Source organism: Castor canadensis, chromosome 18, assembly GCF_047511655.1.
Source record: "Castor canadensis chromosome 18, mCasCan1.hap1v2, whole genome shotgun sequence".
In the NCBI taxonomy this organism is placed as follows: domain Eukaryota; kingdom Metazoa; phylum Chordata; class Mammalia; order Rodentia; family Castoridae; genus Castor; species Castor canadensis.
The window spans coordinates 41,349,483-41,367,961 of NC_133403.1; the positions used below are offsets into that span (position 1 = coordinate 41,349,483).

The following is an 18,479-nucleotide window of genomic DNA, read 5'->3' on the forward strand; positions in this document are numbered from 1 at the left end:
ATTACAAAGGAAATGAATTACTAAAACTTCTGTTTAACTCAAGGAAAAACATGATTATAAAATTGGTTTATTTTTATTTATTTAATTTTGTTGCTGGTACTGGGGTCTGAACTTACAACTTCCTGCATTCTAGGAAGGTGCTCTACCACTTGAACTACTCTGTCAGCATGAAAATTTTGTGCTGAAGGTGTGGCAAGCAATAGAGTGCTTGCTTATTACATGCAAAGCCCTAAGTTTAATCCACCTTACCATCACAAAAAAAAAAAAAAAAATCCAGTTCTTTAATGATGCATGAATAGCTTTGAAGAAAAAAGGGCTGGGGATATAGTTCAGAGGCAGAGCACTTGAATCTGCATGTGTGAGGGCCTAAATTCTATTCTTAGCACCACAAAAAGGGAAACAGAGTGAAATATCTCAAAATAAAGGCATTTCCCTGACTTCTTTACACAATAAATCACTGTTCACAGAGGTATTAACTTTTTATATTAAGATAATTCTTACAATAAAGACTCTTTGTACTTTCCTCTTCATGGATATTAAAGATCCTTTGTTTTGTTCTTTTCATGACTTGATATACTGTTTATTAATTACTATAAAGTCATGAAATAATGGTTAAAGTAAAAAACTATACTGAAAGTTTTATTAAGTTAATGTGATACATTTGAAATCTTATCCCTAGAAGACAGTGTTTAACTCATGTAACAATGTAATGTCAATAATCTCAGGTTAGTTGTAACTGTAAAATAAACCACAGTACAATGGAAATAAAAGTGATCCCACCACTGTTTCCCTAAGGATAGCACACACTACATATACCATAATAAAGCACATCTGCTGAATGATGGGGTTCAGAGGCAAATGGCTGCTCACTACTAGAATGAAGTCCCTCCAGTTACAGTCACTACCATGCAGGAAACACAGGACCAGCATTACCACATCCGTCCACTCAAGGGAAGGTGGAAAGCAGGACTTTCTCCTGAAGCCACCAACAATAATTTTAAATTAAAAACAACAACCAATACCCTATTGTTGGTTATACATACTTATGGAGAAATATAATAAAACAGATACTATCTTTGGGAAATATAATAAAACAGATCAGTATCTTTGGGAAATGCTACAAGAAGAAGTGGGCGAAGTACACAAAAAATTTATTTTTTTCTTCTTTCTTAACTCTGTATTACTTCTTAAAACTGCATGGCTTAAGTGGTAGAGTGCCTACCTAGCAGGTATAGGTCCTGAGTTTAAAACCCAGTACAAAAAAAAAAAAAAAAAAAAAAGAAGTGGGTAGGAGTGATAAATAAGGGGGGAGGAGGCAGAGAGAAGAGAAAAAAAAAAAAAAAAACACTACAACCCAACTAAGAGCCAGATAGCTTGAAGGCATTACTCTAGATCAGAGACCAGCAAAACTAGGATTGTGGACCAAATCTAGCCTGAGATTCGAAACTTAAGTACAGTTTAAGGAAAGGAGGGAGGGAAGAAAAAAGAGAAAGTTAGGAATAAAGAAAAACACACAGAGAGAAGAACATGCAACATAGGGCCTATCTTGCTCATTAAAGAAAGGTCTGGGAGTCCAACTCTGAATGGGTCATTGATGGCTCATCCTGCCTGTGGCATTCATCATACACGGTCTCTTTTTGGTCCAGCTACTTTTTGGGGGGGAAGGGGGTGGGAGGTCCAGTGGGCTAAGCAGTACTTATGACAAAGAACCAGGTCTTCACCTACAGTTGGTTACTCCATCAGTATTTCCAAATATAAAGCAAAATGTGTACATAAAACCAATGGAATATTCTTCAGCCTTTTGAGAAAGGAATTAAGTTCTCATACATGCTACAATGTAGACGGAACGTGCTAACACTATTCTAACCAAAATATGCCAGATGTGAAAGGATAAATACAGTATGGCTCCACTTGCATTAAGTGTCTGGAGCAGTCAAATTCATAGCAATAGAAGTAAGAATGGCAGTTGCTAGGGGCAAAATGGAGTGGAGAGTTAGGGAGTAATGGCTTCATGGTTAAAATCTTTGTGACAATGAGGTTTTGGAAATAGGAAGTACTGATGGTTGCGAAATTCTATAGCTGCAATTAATGACACTGAATTATACCCTTAAAAAGTAGTAAAACGTTAAAATTTATATATTTCACAATTTTTAAAAATTAATGTAATACAGCAAAAACCATTGTACACTTAAAGTGCATAAGCTGTGTGGTATATGAATGACAGCTCAGTGAAGTCATTGAGAAGGAAGAAAGGAATATAGAGCTAAAGAGAATTCAGGAAAAAATAAGAATTAAGGACAGGCAACCACCGCTGAACATAAGGATAACAGGAGTCCTGATAAGGGAGAAACCCAAAGAAAGAGATTAGAAATGCTGCAAATAAGAATACAATTCTGGGACTGGGGGCATGGCTCAAGTGGTAAATAGCCTGCCTAGCAGCTCTACTCCTGATATTGCAAAATAAATAAATATAATAAATAAATATATTTAAGTGAGATTTTAAAAAATCCAGCAGTCAGGTCATATGATATCCTAACACTGAGGCAGGAAGATCTAGAGTTCTAGGCAAGACTGAGCTACACAGCAAGACTGTGTCTTCAAAACAACTACAACAAAATCCACAAACACAGAAAACTATATGAAATTTTAAAAAAAGATATGAAACTATTTATCAAAAGAGCTTATTATACACCTGAGAATACTAATCCACACATGACTAGCAGTAAGGTATACACTAGGAAAATCATTAACCTTAAAAGAGGAAAAAGTAACAACTAAATTAAAATTAGAGTACCATCAAACTTCTATCCCAGAAGAATATTTAAGACACTCAAGGAAAGAAAACGTGAACCAGTTACTTTGCCTGTGACAAACGTATCTCTTAAGTACAAGGAACAAGATCTCATCAGCAGGCAACCCAGAGCTGGAGGAGGCCCTTCTGGAGGACAGCACCACCCAATGAGCATTAGACAAAACAAAGGACAAAGGCAGCGAAGGACCAGAGAATGGTGAGTAATGAATACAATGACCCACCAAGCCAATGCTCAGTCAGGGCTAGAGAGTATAAACAAGTATGCTCTCCAACTGTCACAAGGTACCAGAGAGGAGAAGTCTGGGGCATGGCTCAAGTAGAGGACGGCCCACCTCGTAAGTGCAATGCCCTGAGTTCAAACCCCAGTACCGTCAAGACAAAACCAAACTCAAAGTACTGCATCACAGCGGATGTGTATACATACAAATATACCCATATGCACATGTGTATGTATGTACACACACGTTACCCCTCAGTTCTGTCCACAAGCAAATCATAATCAAATTTATGTTATACCAATAACTAAAAAATGGATCTTTAATACATGAAACCTTATTAGGACTCTACAGAGACTCATATTATGGGGGAAAAAGGTTCGATTTATAACAATTCCATTTCCACCTAGTAACATCCCTCAAAATACATGAAGTAAAATGCATGTAAATGGGCAAATGATTACAATAAATTGTAACAACAGGGAAAAACTAAACACAACTGGAAATGTGACACGGTGAAGAGACAACTAAAATCCTGGCAATGAAAACGCATTTAGCTATGTGTGGTGGCAGTCACCTATAATCCCAGGGCTTAGGAGGCTGGGGCAGGAGGATGTACAAGTTCAAGGCCAACCCGGACTATGTACTAAGGCCCCAACTCAAAAACATAAAAGAAAATAAAAGAGATGGGGGGGAAAAAAAAGAAAGAAAAGAAAGGGAGGTAAGGGAAAAAAAGGAAGGGAAGAAAAGGAAAGGAAGGAGGGAGGAAGGGAAGGAAGGAAGAAAAAGCATGCTATTTCTGAATCATTGAATTTAAAGGAGTCTTACTTGCAACGACAAGTAAAAGCCATCATCTGGTCCTGTCAGTTCAGCCCAAATCTTGGTGGCCTCCTCCCAGGACATTCCCCTCTCCACACTAATCTGTAAAAGAAATTGAAAGATGTAAGTTAAACTCACTTCTGTAGATACCCACCACAAAACTGTCCTGGAACAAGAATACATTTTTCAAACTTACTGTGTATAATTCCACATGGCCAGAGGTTGAATATCCTGGAGTCAGAAATTTCTTTACATCACTTTTCCTCACCTTTTCATCTCCAGAACCAAGATCTGATTATGAATAAGTAAAATGTAAATGTAAAAAGAACACTTTGGTCAGGAAAACATGTGACATTTTAAGTTTTCCCCACTTACCTAAGATTCCCATATCATATCTTCCATTTTTTTTGGCATTTTGAACAACTGCAGTAAGTGTGTCTGCAAAATACTGAAATAACGCATTCTGTTGATGTACCTCCATGCCCAGAATTCTATTTAAGAATTTTCCTATGTTGTTATAATCTGCAATGACAAAATTACACAAACAATTTTACACATTCAAATGGTAACTTAAACTTTTTTACTCACCTGGGCCAAGGTCAAGTACCCTATTCTTCTCAAGTCTTCCTCCCAATTCTTGTACTTCCTCTACAACAGGGCTTGTAATTTGCCTGCTTCTGCATCTAGCCATCAACACAACTATAGCACACAAGAGATTGCTGATGGCACTTTTTGTTCTTTTTGAGCCTGGGTCTTACTATGTACCCCTACATAACCCAAGCAGGACTTGCAAGACCTTCTTATCTCATCCTCTCAAGTGCTGGGATTATAGACACCAGACTTAGCTCAAAATTACTTTTGGCACCTTTACTTTAAGTACCACCTGAGCATGTTAGTTCTCCAACAATAAATCTTCACTCACATGTTGCAAGTGCTATGTAAGTCAGGGAATCTCTGGGCTGCACAACTGTAATGCCTAGAAGCTTTGAAAACTACCAATGTCTGAGTTCCACCTCTGAAGCCTTTTTTTTTTTTTTTTTTAAATATAAAAGCTTAACAGCTGGGTTAGGGAAGCAGCTTAAGTGGTAGAGCACCCACCAGGAAATGTAAGATACTAAGTTCAAAACCCAGAAGACAGACAGACATAAATAAATACGGTTAAAGTGGTAGAGTGCCTGCCTACCAAGTGTGACTGAGCCCTGAGTTCAAATCCCAGTACCACCAAAAATAATAGTAATAAATAAATGAAATAAAACCACTGACTTAAAGCTTCTTTCCCCTTTAATTCACAAAATACAAACAAAATAGGCTTCATTAGTACAGCAACAGTTATAGGTACATACACTGACAATATTACCTTTATCAAGAGTAAGAATTCCTGAGCGATCTTCTACATTTATCAGGCCAACTCCAATCAGTCCTTGTCGAACATCTGTGAGAAAATAAAAATAAGAAACCTTATAATCAGGCTGAGAGGTGTGGCTCAAGTGGTAGAGTGTTAGAGTGCTTGCCTAACAATAGCAAAGTCTTGGGTTCAAATCCCAGTACCACCAAAACTGAAAAATCTTATCTTTCCAAAAACAACTGAATAATTTTACATATTTTTTTTTTTGGTGGTACTGGGTTTGAACTCCAGGATTCACACTTGCTAGGTAAGCATTCTTACTGCTTGAACCACTGCACTAGAACATTTTTGTGTTGGGTATTTTTGAGATACTATCTCAAGAACTATTTAACCAGGTTGGCTGTAAATTAACCACGATCCTCCTTATCTTTGCCTCCTGAGTAGCCAGGATTACAGCCATGAGCCAAGAGTCTTTTTTTTCACATTCCTTCCAATGAGCAAAACAGGGTGAGGAGAAGAGTAAATTGGGTTAAGGCTCTGTTGTTTGCTAGTTTTCTCAAAAGTCAGAAAAGATTAGTGAACGTGAGCACTGTCGACCAGTATATACATGGAAAACTACTAACTCCACAATGTCAGTACTTCAAACTATCTCAAACCTCCTTATTTTTCAAAACATATTTTGAATTTTCTGAACTATTAAAATCTAGATTACTTACACTTATGGAGCTAGATAAAACTTATACATGTGTAAATACGGATCTAAGAATTTCTACAGTACTACCAAGGTTTTTTTTTATACTACGATTTGAACTCAGGGCCTACACACCTTGAGCCACTCCACCATGCCTTTTTGGTGAAGGTCTTGCAAACTACTTTCCTGGGCTGGCGTCAAACATCAATCTTCCTGATTTCTGCATCCTGAGTAGCTAGGATTACAGCACCAGCATCCAGTCTAAGATTTTTTTAATTATGGAAATTTCCAAACAAATAAAAAATAAAAAAAGAGTATGCTATGAGCAGTATGTACCCTTCACCCACTTTTTTTTTTTTCCTTTTGTGTGTGTGTGTGTGTGTGTTTATCTTTTTGTTTTTCTGGGGTGTTTTTTGTTTTTGTTTTGTGTCAGGGTCTCCCTATGTCATCCAGGCTGGCCTCAAATTTGCAATCTTCCTACCCTAGCCTCCCAAGTGATGGGATTAAAAGTGTGCATCACCACAACCAGCCTATTACCTACTTTTAACAACTATTAATTCCTCTACAAACACCAGCAATCCCACAGCTTATTAACCTAAATATTTTTTCAACTTTAAGATTAAATTTTAAAAGTAGGCACCAGTGGCTCACACCTATAATCCTAGCAACTTGGGAGGCTGAGATCTGGAGGATTTGAGGACAGCCAAGGGCAAACAGTTCATGAGACAACATCTCCAAAATGTCCAGAGCAAAATGGATTGAAGATGTGGCTCTAGCAAGCAGAACTCTGGGACCAAGAGATCAAACTGCAGTCCCACCAAAAAAAAAGGTTACCTTTAAAGAACTCGCCAGGATAGTCTGGAGGTGGTGACACCATAGGAGAATCCAAATTGACAATGGATTTCATGACAATTTCTAAAGCATTTCTTCCATACTGTAATAAAATGCAGAATGTTTTAGCCAGTTTCAGCATTTGAACACTCTTCAATCACTTAAAATGTTATAAAAAATACTGTACCAAAAATTCAAAGATGGCATTCCAAATGATCTTTACATACATTTTTATACTGCTCAGTATGTGCCTTAATGCACAGCAGACTCTTAACAAGTAACTTTCATTACTTGTGGGAACTGACACCAGAATCATTCCCAAGTACTTAATATAATAATTCTTATTCCTAACAGGAATGAAAAGACAACTCCACTGCAGCATGCTTAAAGATGTAACTTATGTCTGAAATCCTTCCTTATAAGAAGCTATGACATTAAAGCAAAACTGTAATTGATTGTAGGTTTCAGTTTTAAAAAGTAAGCATGAGCACTTTCCCCTTTTGACACTGAAGACACTACACATATCTACAAGGTCATAGAGACGCTCAAAACTGAAATATTAAGGACTGGGAGATTGACTCAAGTGGTTCAACACCTGCCTAGCAATCACCAGGCTCTAAGTTCAAAACCCAGTACTGGGAGGGGGAAAAAAGAAACACCACCAAAGCTCAGAGCTAAAGCATACCTTATTGTCAAAGTTGAACCTGCTCAGATCCCTAGATTCTGTTGCTCTTCTGTCACCGTGTGTAAGCGCCCCCTAGCAAAACAGAGAATTTCTGATCAAGGCACAGTCACTCCCTTTAATAAAAGGCAGGTAACAGATCATCTTTTACACGCATCTATAGAACTCAAAAACTTACCAAGCTCTCAAGTCTTTTAGCAACAATGGATGCAAATCTTTGTTCTCCTGCTAATTCAGAAATCAAAAAGACATACTCGGGAGCAGTAACTTGATTTGATCTATGAGTTCTTCCTGTAATGATAATTTTTTAGAAATTACTATTTGTGTTCACTAGGTAGAAACAGAATATTCTAGATCTATCCCTAGCGTTTAACTGTAAATTGGTATTGGTTTAATAACAATTCCTTTAAATAAGACGAAAAATTAAAGATGACATTTTCCACAGCATCCCAAAAAAACAAAATTGAAAGAAGGAACTTGAAAGATATCCATATTCAGAGCAACAGTCCCCCATAGAAAGAAGTAGAACCTATAAAGTTTTATTGCTGCTACCCTGGTTTTGGTTAACAACAATGCATAGACACAGAAGCTCTGGATTCTCCCACAATGTTCATCAGCAGTTAACAGGAATATGAAAATGAAAAGGTGCAGTGATATGCCATCTATTGAGCCTCTGAAGGTTGAAAGAATATGGCAGTAGTAGCTGCTCTGACAATGACCCCACACATCCTACAAGCCTATGCAGAAGTTACTCCCAACAGTATGTTCTTAGATAAAATGCCAGAAGGCCCATGAAGTTCCACCAGAGACCTTAAACAGTTTTCTAAAAACAAGTAACAAATTCATAATGCATTATACACTAAATGCATAGGCAATACTTCTTAAATGCACACTCTTAAGATTTCAAAAACGTTCTAAGGTGTCTAACAAAGATATACACGCATGCTCCTAACGGCTCAGAGCTCTCCATCAAGTGAACCCAGTACAGGAACATACCAAATTGTTGAATTGCTCGATCAGCACTCCAGGGTAACTCCAAAGTCATGTGAACTCTTCGCCTTTGATTTTTAGCTCTCCGATCTGCTTGTAATGAAATACCCGAGCTGGCAGCTTCTGAGATGATAGCAATATTCTATATCGAATTTAAGAAGAAAGAAAAATAACCTCTGCACAAAGACAATCAAGGCAGTGTCCTAAATAACCCCCTTCAGAGGACTTTGATGGCTGTCAGTACCTACTCTCAAACCCTATCTCAGGAGGTCCCCAGAACCCACTACATCACTTTAGTACATGGCTGCCCAGAACCATTACCACTAAGTATGAGCCAGTAGGCTATAAGTATAATGTCCAGGAAATGTCCTTCAAAAAAAGAAAAAAAAAAAATGCACAAAAGAGGTATGCCAAATTTAAAAAAAAAAAAAAGTAGAGGACAATGAGGCTAGAAGTATAGCTAAGTAATAAAGGGACTGCCTAGCATATATGAAGCTTGGGGTTCCATTCCTAGCCCAGGGGACAAATCCTTTCAGCCAAGAGCCTTACTGTTGAGTGGCAGCCTTGCTGTTGGCTGAAAAGTACAGGTAATGACTGCATCTGAAACACACATCTTGGAACAGAGGTAACTTAATTAATGGCAGACACCCACAGTCCCAGCTACTCCAGAGGCTGAAAGAGGAATTATACTTGAGCCCAGGAGCTGGATGCCAGCCTGGGTAACAGTGAGAGTGGAAGAGACTGAGAAGGAAGGCAAGATAAAGATACGGGGAGGAAAGAGACTTGACTTTTTCTTTTTTATTTAAGACAATGTAGCCCAGAATAGACCTGAACTCTTGATTCTATCTCAGATTCCCAAATGGTGGGTACCACTATGCCCACCATAAGGGCTTACGTTTCCAAGTGGCCATATCATGTTCTGATCTACATACCCAAACATACAAATGAGAGAAATATATCTTGTTTAAGCCAATATGATTTAACAGACCAAAATAATTCTAATTAGTGTAATTCCCAATCATATGGACATAGGTTCATGAAATAAGCACATAATACAACTAATAACATCTCTACCTACAATCTTTAAAATATGTAACATTAGCTATTTATTTATTTATTTTTGGGTGGAACTGAGGTTTGAACTCAGGAGTTTGCACTTGCAAAACAGGTGCTCTGCCACTTGAGCCACACCTCAAGTGGACCTCCAGTCCATTTTGCTCTGGTTATTTTGAAGACGGTGTCTTCAAAATAGGCTGGCCTTGAACCATGATGCTCCTGATCTCAGCCTCCCAAGTAGCTAAGATTATAGGCATGAGACACCAATACCCAGGAACAGGTTCTATTTTTCTTTCCTTTTTTTGTCTTTTTCCCTCCTTCTCTACCTCCCTCCCTTTGCCCTTCTCAAAATGGTGTTATTTTAAAGGATACTGCCTATTTTTTAATAATCTTGTGACCAAATGGTTCTATTAATCCAATTAGAGAAGAATGGATGTGAGAAACTTAGAAAGTATGATGGAGTTCACTTAATAAGAGCCTACAGTCCCTCCTCAAAGAAAAAAAACAGCCTACAGAAAGAATTTCTGGAAGTGATCAAAAATCTCTTCAGTATTCAAATATAGAAGCACAATCTACAAGCCATTTACAGTAAATTATCTTAATTACAGAGTAGTAATAAAACAAACAGCAAAATGCAAGGATACCAGTTATCTGGGCACTCTTGACTATCATTCTAGACTTAAAACTAGATGACTTTAGGTGTAATGACATCGTATTCTGATGTTCTGATTAAAGACTTCAAAGGTTGACGAGGCATCAGTGGCTTATGCCTGTAATGCTAGCTACTGGGGAAGCAAAGATCAGAAAGATGGAGGTTCAAAGCCAGCCTAGGCAAATAGCTCACAAGACCCTATTTTGAGTTACAGAGTGGCTCAAGTGGCAGAGCACATGCCTAACAACTGTGAGGCCCTGAGTTCAATATCACCAAAAAATAAAAAAAATAAAAAAACTATGAAGGTCTATGTATAGTTCTATGGATAATACAAAACACTTACTACACTCAACTTACAACAAACTGGAACAAAAACACCTTCAGTGCACTCACTAACACACAGAATACCCAACAGGCATACAAACATTAGTTTTGGGTTTTTTTTTTTCCCCTATTATGTCAGTGCTGGAGACGGAACTGTAACACTGGGAGAAGGAAGGTTAATCTAAACACAATGCATAGTTCTTTTTGTTGAAAAGCATCCCAGAAAAATGTACCTTATCTCCATCCATAAATCTTTGTTTTTCTGTGATGTTTAGTATCTCCACAGGCACATCAAGTTCAGACCTTGACTCGTAAGATATGCTTCCATCATCGTTGCTCACAACCCGCCCCTTACGGCCAGTCATCTGAGAAGCCAAACAGATGACACAGTTAATGTACCTGTGACAAGATGCATGAAGGGCAGTACTTACTTAAGAAAACCAGGTGACACAGTGAAATCAGGCACTGGAATACAAAAACTGAACATGAAGAAAGCTGGCCTGTGGCTATGATCACAAAAGCTGAATGACAAGTGCACCAACCAACACCAGGGGCTGAGGACAAACACTCAGAAACTGGGGATAGGACTTCAAGAGCCCTAACTAGAGCAAAATGAGAGTTCAAGATCTACAGAAGAAAACTAGACAGATTTTATGTGATGAAACCCCATACCACTCATTCTACAGGGTTTTACGCTTTCATTTTGTAGGGCTTAAAAGTGGCAAAAATGTTACCAACAGACATATACCCCTTTATCAAGTCTCATTTTACCTCAGCAACATTCTCGGGGCCACCAAGTTCATCAATAAGCTCATCCAGTGTGTTGGGAGGGAGGTCTTCAGCTAGTTTTTCTAGTTTATCGAGCAAGTCTTTCTTCATCTGCTGTGCCCTTTCCACAGCATCCTGACTGGTTATAAGGCTACTGTTACTGTTGGTATTACTGTTAGCTAGACAAAGAACATTTGTTAAAGTCAGTACAAGTTTAGGTATTTGTGTAACGTAAAAGTATGCCTCAAAGATAAAGCAAGGTACATAGATACCTGGTGCACTATTAGGAGCAGGTGAGATAACTGGTGTAGATGAAAAACTAGGTCTTTTTGAGCCAAGACCTGACGCTAATAAGGCACTTTGAATAGAATCTGGATCTATACTTTTCTTCTTTTTTTTATCTTTGTTTTTCTTGTGCTCTTTTCTGATTAACCAAGGATCTAAAAGTTAAGGAAAGATATGTGTCAAATCAATTATTAAAACAAGCACAGAATCTTTAAAGGAGACAATACCCCCTCTTTTTTTTACTATTACCTGATTACATGTAAAATTACCAACTACAGTGTTCAGTACACCCAATTCATTCACCACATGGAGTACAAGTCCATATTCTGAGGTTAAACATAACTCTAGAAAGCTGGATACAGTGGCTTATGTACATAATCCCAGCGACTTGAGAGGTGGTCAGAGGTTTGGGGTCAGTGGTCAGCCCAAACATAAAATGAGAGTTTTAACTCAAAGAACAAGCTGGGCATGGGTGGTTTATACCTGAGAAACGTAGATGTAGTAGGCCAGCCCCAGACAAAAGCATGAGACCCTATCTGAAAAATAACCACAACAAAAAGAGTTCAGGTGTCTCTCAAGTGGTACAGCACTAAGATCTAACCCCAGCAATACCAAGGGAAAAAAAAAAAAATGAAGAAAGAAAAAATCCAAAACATCACAGAAGTTGGGTCTGGTGTCATATGTCTACAATACCAGTACTCAGGACTGGAGGTGTGGCTCAAGCAGTAGAGCACCTGCTCTGCAAGTGCCCAGTACTTAGGAGGCTAAAGCAGGAGGATCACAAGTTCAAGGCCAGCCTAGGCTACACAGCAAAATACTGTCTTCTCAAGAAGTAACTCCACAAAGCTCTAGCTATCTCACCTATGAGGCTCCAAACTCCAAAAGATAGATAAGCTTGCTCTTTATGAAGCAAAATATTAGAATCTGTGCAATCATTTATAAAACAGGAAAACAAAAGTTTAATGCAAAAACCCATTTTCAAATACACTGGAGTGTGACTTTCCTTTGGTTCACATCAAATACACAGTGGACCTACCATCTTCATCATCTTCACTAGACTCATCTCTAAATGGGTTGAAATCATCATCATCTCCAGAGCTCATGTTCTTAGAGCTCTCGTAGTCACTTTCTTCATTGTCAGAAGCATCAGACTCACTTTCACTGTCATCAGAACTGCTACCTGTAAGGCCGCCAACTTTTCGTGCTTTTTTGGCTTCTCGAGTTATTTCTTCACCTACCCTCAAGTCCCAGACAAGAGAATCAGCCCCAGGGAAGGAGGCAGGGAGAGAGAAAGGGGGGGGGGGGGGGGGAGGAAGGAAGGAAGGAGAGAAAAAAAAGGACATCACATTTTATTCATGAGTTACTTTCAATGAAAAGTATAGACAGAAACGATTTACATATGTACCAACAAATAGAATTCCCAAGTAAGTGTTAACCTTTTGGAATGCCCTAAGAACTCAAGTTAAATACAATTACTTTATAGAAGAAATCTGATTACATAGTACAAACTCAAGGCTGCCTTCAAATATATAAATTTAAACAAATCCAGGACAACAGAGTTAAAACAATCTCTAGCACTCTCATAATTTATGATGTTGAGAGAAGAGTCCTGATAACTAAGTTTAGGAACATGAAGAGTTATGAAGAACAATTTATAAGATCTCATTTTTTAAAGATAAACAAGGTGTTCTTTTGATTACCTTACTTTATTAAAAAGTTCTCTTACGAGAGACACAGTGAAAACATAATTTCAGAAAGAGAAACACCGTTTTTAGCCATTCTAAAATACCACTGATTCTAAGATACAACATTGTATTTCTGTGCTACTAAAATAAAAATAATGATGCCAATTTACAATGGCCAATTCATTTTCAGACATTAGAAGGTAGGGGGAAAAAAAAACCTTATCTCATTTTGTTTTGTTGGTACTGAATGTGAAACCCAGGGCCTTGAGCATGCTAGAGTATCATTGCTGATCTTTATATTATATCAATATCACCATTTTAGAAAAAGAGGAATTGATAAGCTAACTTCTGAAAGTTATTAGAAAGCATCTAAACACAAATTCAAGTTTGCACACCTAATAATTAGATAGCTAACCAAAAGCCTCTTTAAAAAGTCTTAATTAACCACCCAGTTCTACATATATGAAAAGGCAGCTCTGACAATACAAAGTCCCAGATTTTAGCTCGCATGCATCATTCATGATGCTGTGTGAACCTGGGTGTGCTCCTTCACCTCTTAAATCATTCTGTGTTTTAGTTTTCTGTCTATGAAACTGGAAAAATAAGACCTAATTTCCTAAGGATACAATGTACACATAAGTGCTTGACCAGAATTCCTAGTACCAGAGAACTGTTCCTGTCCTAATTTAAAACAAGGGGGAGGTGGGTTATCCAAAACTACATGAGCAACAGTAAACAGAGATACTCACTTGACAATTCAAGGAAGGCAATTCATTTCCAAAACACAACTGCTTCAAATGCTCAAATTCATAGAACTTTCAACACCAACTACTTGAAGAGTGCTCACCTTTCCGCTTCTTTACTTTGTTTTCTTTACAAGGACTATCTCTTGGTGAACTGTTGTTACTTGGAGCTGTCAAATCGATTCCTAGTAAACTATAAAGTTTCTTCCTGTCTGGAGCAGGGAAGTGTTTCTCAATGAGTGACTGCAATACTCCTCTGCAGGAGAAAAACAGTAACAATTAACTGCTTCACTTGGTAAAACAAATCATTGTGTGCAAAGTCTTACCGAACATATTTCATTAAGAGAAATATATTTTGGCTGGAGTGGCTTAAGAGGTAGAATACTTGCCTAGCAAGTATGAAGCCTGAGTTCAAATCCCAGCACCACCCAAAAAAAAAAAAAAGACCCAAAGAGAAATACTTTGTCCAATCTTCCAAAATACTGCAAGCCAAGCCATATATGTAATTTTTAAATTTTCAAGAAGTTACACATACTAACATATGTCTGTAGTCCAGATACGTGGAAGGCTGAAGTGACAGGGTCACTTGAGCCCAAAGGTAGAGTTGAACCTGGGCAACACAGTGAGAACAACAAAGGTGATGGGCTCAAGTGCTTGCTTGTTTGCCATGCACAAGGCCCTTGTTTCTTGTTTAATCCCCAGCACCACAAGGGGAAGAAAAAAAAAAAAAAACTAATTTTATTATTTTAATGTTAATAAATTTTTATTTAATAATTTTACAAGCAGAATTATGTTTTGATTGGTTCATCAAGGTCACCTCTAAAGCGGGTTTTTATTCCAAGATAGCCCTCTTTAAAAATCCAGTTGCCCTATCAGCCCTACATGACAAAAACTAAGATAATCAAACCATAACCAAGAAGGAGCACACAACTACAAATGTTACACTAACATGCAGTATTTGGATGTTATAAAATCTCACTAGCAATGAAGTAGCCATTAGAAAAGTCCTGTGGCTTGCAGTTATTTCTGCTGGGCGACAGTGTTCCCAGTAGGTTGACTGCTAACAAAGTAGCATATAGAAAGCCTACTGGGAAAATTTTTTATGGTCATGTCCACAGCAAATGAGAAACTGCATTCTAAAAGCCTTGGTCATGGCTATTAGAAAACTAATTTCAATAAAAACTTTTTATTTAACTCAATAGATCACTTTGGTTTTTTTGCTTGTTTGTTTTGTAGGGGTACTGGGGCTTGAACTCAGGACCTACATCTTGAACCACTTCATTAGCCCTTTTTGGTGATAAGTATTTTTGAGATAGGGTCTTGTGAACTATTTGCCTGGGCTGACTTTGAACCTGGATCCTCCTGATCTCTGCCTCCTGAGTAGCTAGGATTACAGGCGTGAGCCACTGGCACCCAGCAAAAGTACTACTTTTAAAAGTAGGTTTCAATTACACCTATCTTCAAAGGGGCACCTGAAGACAATAAATTACAGAGGCAGGGTTATGTTGGTCATTTTACTACCAGAGATCACATTTTTAAAGCACTGTGAGTTTTACAAAAGATTTGATTACATTGGGACAACCTACAGCTTCAGTTCTCGCAAAGAATGGTAATTTCAAATACATGAAAGTAAAACTAAAAGTAACTCACGGTATCTCAGGTTTCCAAGATGTATATGACAAACATCAAGTCCTTCTGTGTGTGCGTACCATTTCAGGATTATAAGATATTTATGTTGAGCCAGCCTCTCTGCTCCTATGCCCTGCATGTCAGAGTGCTCCTTCTTCCCTTTCTATTATTTCTCCCTGCTTTGCCCTGCTTTACTAAATAAACCCATGCTAATCTTAAGATGTCTATGCTATTGCTTTCCAACAGATACTGTGCTATATAGGAAAGCACAGAATTGCAAAAACTTAGCTGAGAAAAATGTTTAAAGATACAGGTGAAGCAGAAGTTTTAACTCAAGGAAATGTCTAAGTAAAAACTCAGAAAGAAAACCAAAAATATTACTTGGCAGTTGAAACAAAATCATTTAGTTCTCCTCCGCCCTCTTCCAAGGCCTCTAAAGTTCTAGCTTCTCCTGTAGACTGCAGACCAATTACAACACACTGGAGAACAGAAAATACATTAATTAGAAATAAAAATATACTTGCTTTCTTATCAACACTTACTAGTATTTTTAAGCCATTTCAACCAATGACCTTCATCATTGTAAAAGAGACTCCTGCTTTACTTATTCTATATATTTGAGACATTCTCTGTATCAAAAACTTAGGAGACAGATTATAATAGTGAGCATGATTATTGTCCCTGCCCTTATGGAGTTTAAAGTCCTTTGTGTTTCAAGCAAATACATATTGGTCAAACAGAAAGCGTAAGGCCATAGAGATCAAGAGGCTATCAGCGTTAGGTCATGTAAGAAAAGATCAGATTGAATTTATTTCATTACGCTTTGAACTATGTAATTCTCTACACAGTCACTGCTTTTATGAACTTCACAAAATGTACTTAATGTCATACTACAATTAGTATCTTCACATTTATCCTTCAGGAAGACTCACCCCCTCAAGAAGCAAACAACTTAACCAAACAGAACAATTTCTTAATGTGTTCTTCCAACTTACTTTTCCATTCTTAATTTCTTCCCGAGCTAATTGCACAACTCGTTTAACCTTGGATGCTATGCACAAGTATTTGAAAAACCTCTGGTGAGCAGACCAGAACTGACCCCACATGGACTTCTTCATTCGCTGTTCAGCATCAATCAGATCTGCAGCTTGCTGAAATCGCTCTCTGGCAATGACCCACTGAAAGTACAATCAACATTTTTCATATTTTATCTTTGAGTGTATTATTTAAAATTGACCCACTCAATCAACATAATCCAGTAATTTAGGAATCACTAAACAATAGTTGTTAGGATGCTCAGTTTTTAGGATGTCTCAAAATTCTTCCTACTTAATGCAGTCATTTTAGGAGGAAACACACATTTGCATTGTACTTTTGAGAACTATGTGATTGAAATAAAGTTATTGTTTTGAATAATGAAGTGAAACTCTGTAGTCTGTAAAGTATAATGGTTAAATAGCACAGCCTGTCATGTCTGTTGTTTCACAGCAGAAATGCATTCTTGTCAGCTGACAGACATCACAATGGACAAAACTGACAAAACCAACTAGTAGAAACATTATCAAGTACATAAAAAAACCTAGGAATTAATGCCAGCTACAGTGGCTCACAGCTGTAATCCCAGCTATCCAGGAAGTACAGATCAGGAGGACTGTGGTTCAAGGCCAGCCCAGGCAGAAAGTCTGCAAGACCCCATTGTCAATCAATAAAGCTGTGGCGGGTCCATGTTATCCTATATAAACTGAAAGTATAAATAGGATCATAATCACAACCCACTGGGGCAAAAACACAAGACACTACTCTAAAAGTTACTAAAGCAAAAAAGAAATAGGGGTGTGGATCAAGAGGTAGAGCACTAAGCCTAGCAAATGTGAAGCCTCAAGTTCAAACCCCAGGAGTTTTAAAAAAAAAAAAAAAAAAACTAAAAAAAAAATCCATAGGAATGAAGAAACGTCTCACCAGCTTGACAGCTTTGTTATACATTTTAACATAGCTCTGAGAAAGAAGAACTTCCTCAATTTTGAAGGTCACTCCAGTAAAGCTCAGCTGTCGTGCAATGTACATTCCTCTAAGCTTCATATCCATAGCAACTATTTCCATGGCACCAACACCTCTGAATAAAATTAAAGCACACAGTAACTATCAATAAATAAAGTAGGACTTCAATACAGAATGGCAGGGTTTTGGCAGTAACACATCTGTTAGATTGCTGCTGACAACAATGTGCGCTGTAAGCTGCGTTACCTGCGTTCCACTGCTTGAATAAAATCACTGAATTCTCTAAATGGAGTTCCCTCACCCCATATTCCAAGTCGGTTCATATAGGCCATGTTTCGTGGTTCAGAAGCACCTGAAAAAACCCCAAATATATATTATAGCAGCAAAAATAATGTGCCTGTACCTTTTTAATTAGAGAACTACTCACCAGTCGCACTAGCATAAACAACTCTGGCTTTTGGCAATTTGTTCTGAAGCTCTAAAACAGCTAAGCCTGTCTTGGTTGGCTTTGAAGAACCTACAGGGCATAAGTTTTTTGCTTTATGACATTCATCAAACACTATCTGTAAGGAACAAGTTAAGGAATGAACCACACTAGTAGTTAAGTGCCTACAAACTTTCAGGAAAGTTTCATTTCATTCCCCAAGGCCTTCAGGTTGTTTTCTTCTTTAAGATTACACACATACCTGGTTGCCAGTGGTTCACACCTGTAATCCTACCTACTCAGGAGGAAGAGATCAGAAGAATCTTGGTTCAAGGCCAGCTGAGACAAAAATCAAGAAACTACCTCAAAAAATACCCAACACAAAAAAAAGGCTGGTGGAGTGGCTCAAGAGGTAGAGTACTAGCCTAGCAAGCATGAGACCCTAATTTCAAACCCCACTACTGCCAGAAAGAAAAAGGAAAAAAAAAAAAAAAAAGATTATCCACATCAAGTAAGCCTTCTCCAAGGCT

General features: G+C 37.8%; 1 protein-coding gene and 1 non-coding gene across 5 annotated transcripts in view; both read right to left on the reverse strand.

The window, feature by feature from the left end:
- Sbno1 (strawberry notch homolog 1) overlaps nucleotides 1–18,479 on the reverse strand; it is a 49,142-nt gene that overhangs the window by 8,372 nt on the left and 22,291 nt on the right. For all 4 annotated transcript variants that reach the window (XM_020159422.2, XM_020159421.2, XM_020159420.2 and 1 more), the window contains 18 exons: nucleotides 17,953–18,088; nucleotides 17,772–17,877; nucleotides 17,487–17,640; nucleotides 16,523–16,705; nucleotides 15,909–16,006; nucleotides 14,003–14,154; nucleotides 12,507–12,704; nucleotides 11,458–11,625; nucleotides 11,189–11,364; nucleotides 10,651–10,782; nucleotides 8,392–8,527; nucleotides 7,574–7,686; nucleotides 7,399–7,470; nucleotides 6,717–6,816; nucleotides 5,204–5,278; nucleotides 4,222–4,368; nucleotides 4,043–4,137; nucleotides 3,856–3,948 (listed from right to left, as the gene is read on the reverse strand). In XM_020159422.2, the coding sequence (XP_020015011.1) occupies nucleotides 3,856–3,948; nucleotides 4,043–4,137; nucleotides 4,222–4,368; nucleotides 5,204–5,278; nucleotides 6,717–6,816; nucleotides 7,399–7,470; nucleotides 7,574–7,686; nucleotides 8,392–8,527; nucleotides 10,651–10,782; nucleotides 11,189–11,364; nucleotides 11,458–11,625; nucleotides 12,507–12,704; nucleotides 14,003–14,154; nucleotides 15,909–16,006; nucleotides 16,523–16,705; nucleotides 17,487–17,640; nucleotides 17,772–17,877; nucleotides 17,953–18,088 (2,334 nt within the window). The remainder of the gene's footprint in view (nucleotides 1–3,855; nucleotides 3,949–4,042; nucleotides 4,138–4,221; nucleotides 4,369–5,203; nucleotides 5,279–6,716; nucleotides 6,817–7,398; nucleotides 7,471–7,573; nucleotides 7,687–8,391; nucleotides 8,528–10,650; nucleotides 10,783–11,188; nucleotides 11,365–11,457; nucleotides 11,626–12,506; nucleotides 12,705–14,002; nucleotides 14,155–15,908; nucleotides 16,007–16,522; nucleotides 16,706–17,486; nucleotides 17,641–17,771; nucleotides 17,878–17,952; nucleotides 18,089–18,479) is intronic.
- On the reverse strand, nucleotides 14,936–15,056 carry LOC141419102 (small nucleolar RNA SNORA32). Its single transcript, XR_012443766.1, has one exon. It is a non-coding gene; the product is annotated as a small nucleolar RNA SNORA32 (small nucleolar RNA).